Raw genomic sequence first — 7,709 nt, 5'->3', positions numbered from 1 at the left:
GTCATACATATTTTTTTTTTTTTTTTTTTTTTTTTTTTTTTTTTTTAATAAATTAAATTTATTGCTTGAGATCTGTTAAATAGACCATAAGTGTATGTATTACTGAATTCTGTTGCTGACTCACCCTTGATGCAATATAGATGGGTAAAAACAGCCAGCCCAAGAGCAACACCATCAGCATGCCCTGCACATTAACATGAGACGTGATGAATCTCTGAGACATGAACTATATTACAACAGAAGGACATGTAGATGTCACTCATTCCAAGAATTCTTTGCCTTTTTACATAATGTACTCTATAAAGTGGTATATTCAGCAAATGAATGTACTCTCTATCTCTTAAATTGTAGATATCGTGTGCTTACTTACGTTCCATTCATAGGCAGTGGCTGCGATACCCGCTGCCGCCCCAGAGCCGGCGAGACCAATGAAGTGACCACTGCCCACATTACTGGCAAACAGAGAGGCGCCCACCTGCACAAACAGATGGAAAAGATGTGAGGTGGAAAATACATTTTATGTTAAATTTAAATATTGCATTTTTATCATTTAACTAAAAAAAAAAACATTTAGAACATGAATCTCCCCTGATCACATTTCACCCCGAAATCAAAAGGGAAGAAAAATACATTTTGCATAATAGGCCTATTTTTGTTAGGTTTCATTCACTTTCATTACAATTTTAAGACATTAATCATAACCATAATCTATAAATAAAATAGTTAACTAAAACTGAAATCATAAAACATTTTGCTTGAAATAAAATGAACTTAAACGTTAACTGAAATAAAATAATATGTAAAAAACAAACTTATTTTAATTCAGCTAGTTGCCAAGGCGACTTTTATTTTTCTCGTTTAGTTAAAGCTGCAGTTCATAACTTTTTTGGTTAAAAATGATCCGAAATCATTTGAGCAAGTACATAACCAACCAGTGTTCAAAAACTATCGCCTTACTTTAGCCCGATTCACAACGGTTAGTTTATAATAATGTTTGCTACTTTGAGTGGTAGGGGTAGGTTTTTGCGGGAAATTCGAGCATGGCACTGCGTCATTACGTTACTTCTGTAAACATAAAGAAGTTGTCCCGGCAACTAGGCTATCGCATGTGAGGATCCTGCAGGTGGTGGATCGTTTATAGCCTTTTCTCACAGCAGCTGGAATAATTAAATGTATCATTTGGATGGCGGATTATAATCCATAAAGGATTATGTGTTTATGAAACACATGTGAATGAAATTAAATTATATATATGCTTCTGATTACAGATAGCCTGGGATTACAAAGATTTGTATTTCAAAGAAAACCAGTTCGAAGGGAGCATAATTTGCTTTTTGGGTTAAAAGAATTTCTTAAATGAAATTCGAAGAGTAGGACAATTAGATTAGACTGTGCAGAAATTGAAATCCACACGCTAATACACACTATAGGCCTACTCATAGTCACCAATGCTGATGTTGTTAACATTAATCATTTGAGAATAAAGTATAACAATAATAATAATTTGAACGGTTTGACGTGATATGAACTAACCGATCTTTGGATTTAATCACCATTGGTAGCGAGATTTATGGTAATGCTTTTTTCCTCAGTTGGTCAGAACAAACGTGGCAGACTTGTTACTTACTTGCTCAGATGGCAATATATGGTGAAAATTCATATTTGGGTCATATTCCAATACATGCTAGAATCTGTGATTGCGAAGTACAGTAAATATCCACACCGGTGCGGTGACTGACTGACACATACTCTTCAGAACATTAGATTCATCCGCGCTGGAGCCGTGCCGACTCCCAAACCACGCAAGCTAGATAATTTCGCACACAGCTGCAATTCCAGGTTTTCAAACAGAGATGGCGACAAAGAGGCAAAACTTACGGACTGCAGCTTTAAACGAAGTACTAAAATAACTAAAACTAAATAAACTAAAACAGATACAGTAAATAAAAATTAATAAAAAACTAAAAAAATGAGAGTAAAAAACACAACAAAATGACTAAAACTAACTAAAATTAAAATGAAAACTGAAAATATAAAAGTAAAATCTGATTCAAAATATTAACAAGAACCGGTGGGGAAATTGTGCTTAATTGTCATGACAATAATGACAGAAAATGTTAATGGTCCTAAAAATAGGCTTCATTTTCTTTATGCAATAATTTTTTGGAAGTAACACTGTATAATGCATATATTTTTTTGTATTACAGAAATGAAAATAATGTCAAAAAATGTCAATGGTCTTAAAAATAGGCTTCATTTTCTTTATGCAAATATACATTATGGTTTGAGTGAGATTTACTCTCTTACCGGCCACCAAGTCATGTTTTTGCCAGCAAGGAAGTATCCATCCACTGTGCTCCTCTTGGTCTTCCACATGGACTGTTGAGTGAGCAAAGGTTATAAATATGCCATATACAAGATGTTAAGCCATAAATGTGATAAGTAGCACATTTACTGGAGTAAAATTCAGCTACGATGTGTGTAATATTACACAGAGAACAAGAACCTGAAGCCTGCAGACAATTATTATAGAGAATTTTGTCACTGTGAAACACATCAAGATATAGCTGTGAATTTTATGATTTCAGTAAACTTACCCATAAGCCCACTGCCAGAACCAAGAGGAAGTAGATGACAAGCACTACTATATCTGTGATGGCCAGGGTGGTCGGGCGCGATGTGTCCTCTGCGGTGGGGGAAGGGGAAACATTGGGATGCTCGGTGGCAGCCATGAGGAGTTTCTCAGGTATGTGTCACTTTAAAACAACAGACAGTAGAAAATAGCTGTCATCCACACACTTTGACAAACACACTCAATGTAATGATATGAAGACGTAACTGTATGTCTTCACTGATTATACATTATCTAGCCTGTATGTGCATGTAAATGCTTTTCCAAGAATCACAGAGATACTAGGTATAAGTTACAGAGGAATGGCAAATGCTTCCCTATGGGGTGTAAAACTAAAATGAACTCCTAAGAAAGGACCACTGGGAAGATGTTTCGCAAAAACTCAAACAGAAATGGCATTATACTCGCATTTTCTGATTTCAAATCCAAATTTGATAAAGAAACCATACAAAAACTATATTGCCTCACAGATTTACTGGATTTAATCAATTTTACTCTTGATAGAAGAGAGAAATATATGCAAAAATGCACTCAGAAAAAAAAGGTACAAAAGCTGTCACTGGGGCGGTTCTGTTACAGAGGAGGCTCCCGTACCGCCTCCTCCGCACCACCAGAGGGAACTGTCCCCAGAGTATTAGCAATCTCCCATTCGGACTCCATTTCCCATCATCCCTCTTACCTGGGACTGATTACACAATCACACCTGCATCTCATTTACACACACACATATAAGCCACACCATTTCACGAACTCATTGCGAAGTCTTGATTTGCCCCGGCTGTCATTTCCGAGCGTTATACCCGTGTTTGTTTTCTGTGCTTTGATCTTGGACTGTCTCCTGATTCTCTGATTGTTATCTGCCTGCCCCGATCTCTCGCCTGGTTCACGATTCTGCCTCTGCCTTGTCTCTGCTGTTCTGCCTTGCCGGTATTTGACCCTGTATCGTCTGACCATTCTTAATAAACTGCAAATGGATCCAAACCCTTCTGATGTGTCGCAACAGGTACCTTTTCAAAAGGCACACCTTTGTACCTAAACAGTCCATATTGGTACCTTAAAGGTACATATTAGTACCTAAAGTGTACATATCAGTACCTAAATGGTACAAAAGTGTACCTTTTGAAAAGATACTGCCCCAGTGACAGCTTTTGTACCTTTTTTTCTGAGAGTGTGCTTACAGCAGCCTGCATGATAAATATTTTTCAGGTTTCATTAAGGTGTAAAGATTTATTTTAGTATTGAAGTTTGTAAAAGCATTTGTATTATCTTCTGCCTCAAAATATCTTAAAATATAAAGGTTTCCCACTACTTTTGACCAGTGAATTTCCATGACTTTTCAAGTAACTGGTCATAATACTGAATTAAACGTTTTGGTTAAGATTGCATTTCTAAAGTGCAAGTTAGAAACGTTTAAAACTAGTTTTAAAAAGAACAAGGCCTAAAAATTATCATTGTAAAATGTGAAAGGTGTTGACCTTTAGCCTAAACCTGAAAATCACAAACGGTCAGTGCTAATACTAGTTACCCATACTAATTAATACCCAAGTATGTATACTAAATAACAAAACATATGTATATATTTTACTGATTTAGTCAGTTTTACTTTAAATGGGCAAGTAAAAGTGCAATAACAGCAACCTAAACAAAAATCTAAACTCTGTATCGTGCAGTATATAGTTCAGTATATGAAGTTGTTTTTAAAGTTGATCAAGGTGTTTGCAAGAAATAATATGAAAATTTAAAAAAATTATTTGTTAGTAGTAGTCCATTAGTCAATTCTAATTCTTAGTGATACTAATTAATACCCATTAATGTTCACATATGCACATTAAATATCATTCACACCCATCAAAAATAAAACCAACAAGCACACTAACATAACGAAAAGTGCTTTCTCAGCCTGAAGAATTGAACAAAGCTGAATCACAGATCTCAACATTTCTTATACACTTCTAGCCATTACATAAACGAATAAAGAGAAATAGAGTAACAAAAGTTAAAGACTCACCTAAATAACGGGTCAGAAACAGACGGAGGTCTTTAACTTAATAAATGGTCCATTTAAATAGAACAGTAGGGTCTCCTCAGTTTCTCTCAGTAGCATAGAGATCAAAGGGATCAAACTCCACTCGCCTTCATGTAACACTTCACGCTAGTTAAAATGTAAGGGAATTTTATTACCAAAACAGTAATGACAACAGAACAATGTTGCAACATCCCTTATACAGAGTTACTTAGCAGAAGCACCACCATGGATTATACATGATTCATTACAAAAGAAAGGAAAACATACTGTGAAAAAAGCTTCATGTAATTTCTCAAATGAATGAAGAATAATAAAAGTCCTGTACTGCCCTGGAAGTGTTCATAACTTTAGTAGTTTGTGTATTTTTTGCATTTACTGTATCACCACCAGACCAGACATTCGTCTTATGGCACTTTCAAGTTCAGGTCGTTCATTTTTTTTCTTTGGGCCATCATCCCATCCATGATGAGAACATGAAATTAGCTATTAACATTGTGAAACATGTCCTAAAAATAAAACAATTAAAAACAACAAGTAAAATACAAAGCATGTAGCAAACTTTACTGACATTGAAATAATGAGCCATAAATTATAAATAACAATAATAAATGACAGCTAGGAAATGTGCTATGATCATACATACATTTTCTTTTTTCATATTACAAGCTCCTTGTACATTCAGTGGTGATTAAAAAAAAAGGCAAAGATGAGTTCACATGATAAACATTAGGCCTACTATATAAAGATTTTTACACCTGGAAAACCAGTCAACACTTCGATAAAGGCTCAATCATATGTGTAATTTTTATTTTTATTTACAAATCATACAGAAAGTTCCATATAATCCTTTAAACATTAATTATAACTCAGTGCAATGGAGAGAATGATACAAGAATCATATGATTCACTATGATAATAAGGAATTAAAAGCAGCACAAAAGTTAAATGTTAATTAAAAGTTAATATTTAAAAATAACAAATGCATATAGTGAAGTCATAATCTAGCTCATCATTGTTTTCCATAGCTAGTAAAGCAATAATATAAGAACCGCATCTCTTGTTCAATAATATATCTTGATCTATGCACTTTGCACTTATACATTCTGTGTATAAGAAATCACTTTTTATCATTTAAGACATTAATTCATCAAAATATTGGTTTACAGTACAATGACCAACTAACAACTCCAACCCAGGTTGTTTAAATACATTTAAGCAGAATTAAGACACATTGTTAAAGCACTTCTCCTAAACAACAACTTCATTAAAATATCAAGTCAGTCAAGATCTGACATTCACAGTCCTAATTACATTCTACATTAAATATCTTATCGAACTGCACTTACTATGATTTACAAAATCTCCAATCAATTTTGCCCCAACTTTTGACTCCATTCCTGGTTTTTGAGTGCCAAGAACAATCACACAGTCCATCCTGTAAATAACGTCCTAGACCAAATCTGATCAAATGTTTTAAAGCAATTTATAATCTTTCCCTGTACCTTTTGCTCTACTACAGAAGCTTTCCTGTCCAATCTGTGCCTGAGAGTTCACCTTTATAACTCGCCAGGACCCTGGTGCTTGTGCATTAGTTTGCTACTGTACACATGTCCTTGAATTACCATAAGGCTATTACTAAATTTAGACTGGACAGGCATAGGAGTGGACAGTATGTAAGTGAACATTTATGTACTGTAAGTCTGTATGTATTTGTTCGTATGAGTATGTTTGCCTCATGTTGGGTGGTTTCTTCACCAGGCTACAGGAGAGGTCGTGCGAGGGCTCCTGGGGCTGCGTGGAGGGTTTTCTGTAGCCTGGATATCACTCAAAGCCCTCTAAATACAACAGCACACAACAAACATATTGAAATACATATATAACACCTTTAACCTGCATTTAAACCATGGTCACTCTTAAAAATAAAGGTTCCAAAAGAGGGTTATCACAACAATGAAACTAAAAAACCATTTTGGGTTTCCTAAAGAACCTTCAGTGAAGTGATTAAATTTGGAAATAATCTTGGAAATCTTTAGCATTACATCACTTGGTCAACAATGGATCTTCAGTAATGAATTTGTATTTTTGGTCAGAAAGGACGGTTTAACGTTAAAACACCTAATGATGGATTTGTTTCTTACAAACATGCAGCTTTTAGCTTCACAACACATTAATTGATGCACTGTAGTCGTGTGGATTATTATTATGTTTTTATCAGCTGTTTGGACCCTCATTCTGACGGCACCCATTCACTGCAGAAGATCTTGCCCATTTCTTGCTCACCAATGCTACATTTCTCCAAATCTGTTCTGATGAAGAAACAAAATCATCTACGTATTGGATGACCTGAGGGTGAGTACATTTTCATTTTGGGTGAACTATTCCTTTAAAATAACGTCTCGGTTACGTATGTAACCCTCCGCTCAGAAGTCTGAGGTAAGTATACAGCGCGCTGCTAATTCTCCCACCACCTCTACTCCGTGTGTTTCTCTGCACAGGCCCGGTGCACCCCGGACGCGATCTTCCCAGATGTCCTTCATTCCGGCGCCGGGACACCACGGACCCTGGGTGCACCCGCAGCGGAAGACGCGAGCCAGGCCCCGGGCGACAACCTCTCCCCCTCGGCTACCTCCGGTTTTCGAGATCTCCACCCGGAACTGCTTCGCTCCCCTCTACGAGACGGAATACGACGCTGTGATCGTCGGAGACTCCATCGTCCGGCACGTCCGTGCTACGTTAGCCGAAGGTAAAGTGCACACTCACTGTTTCCCTGGTGCTCGTGTTCTCGATGTTTCTGCGCAGATACCCGCGATCCTGAAGGGTTCCAATCTATAAAGACTGTGTCTGTTCCCCGAATAGTGAGGTCAAAATATAAATTTAATGCAGGATCTAGAAAAAAATCTGATCATGATTAAACCAGAAAAATGTCAAATAAATTAATTTTTAAAGTTTGGGCTCCTAAACATTAGATCACTTGCACCCAAAGCAGTTATTGTAAATGAAATGATCACAGATAATAGTTTTGATGTACTCTGCTTGACTGAAACCTGGCTA

The 7,709-nt window shown here is 36.3% G+C and overlaps 2 protein-coding genes across 3 annotated transcripts in view; both read right to left on the bottom strand.

Moving 5' to 3' along the window:
* The window catches only part of LOC107670676 (sodium/myo-inositol cotransporter 2-like), a 14,755-nt gene extending 9,985 nt beyond the window's left edge, over positions 1–4,770 (bottom strand). For both annotated transcript variants that reach the window (XM_016463357.1, XM_016463359.1), the window contains exons 1-5: positions 4,641–4,770; positions 2,598–2,756; positions 2,308–2,379; positions 371–475; positions 125–184 (exon numbers count right to left, since the gene is read on the bottom strand). In XM_016463357.1, the coding sequence (XP_016318843.1) occupies positions 125–184; positions 371–475; positions 2,308–2,379; positions 2,598–2,732 (372 nt within the window). In that variant the 5' untranslated portion in view covers positions 2,733–2,756; positions 4,641–4,770. The remainder of the gene's footprint in view (positions 1–124; positions 185–370; positions 476–2,307; positions 2,380–2,597; positions 2,757–4,640) is intronic.
* A 740-nt stretch (positions 4,771–5,510) lies between these two features.
* Positions 5,511–7,709, bottom strand: part of LOC107670677 (delphilin-like) — a 30,549-nt gene continuing 28,350 nt past the window's right edge. The window contains 1 exon segment of the mRNA XM_016463360.1: positions 5,511–6,493. Within this exon segment, the coding sequence (XP_016318846.1) occupies positions 6,410–6,493 (84 nt within the window). The 3' untranslated portion in view covers positions 5,511–6,409.

The sequence above is a fragment of the Sinocyclocheilus anshuiensis genome, unplaced genomic scaffold (genome assembly GCF_001515605.1).
Source record: "Sinocyclocheilus anshuiensis isolate Anshui unplaced genomic scaffold, SAMN03320099.WGS_v1.1 scaffold1165, whole genome shotgun sequence".
Lineage (NCBI taxonomy): Eukaryota > Metazoa > Chordata > Actinopteri > Cypriniformes > Cyprinidae > Sinocyclocheilus > Sinocyclocheilus anshuiensis.
Note: the sequence above shows the minus strand (reverse complement) of the source record. Positions and strands in the feature narration are given on the sequence as shown.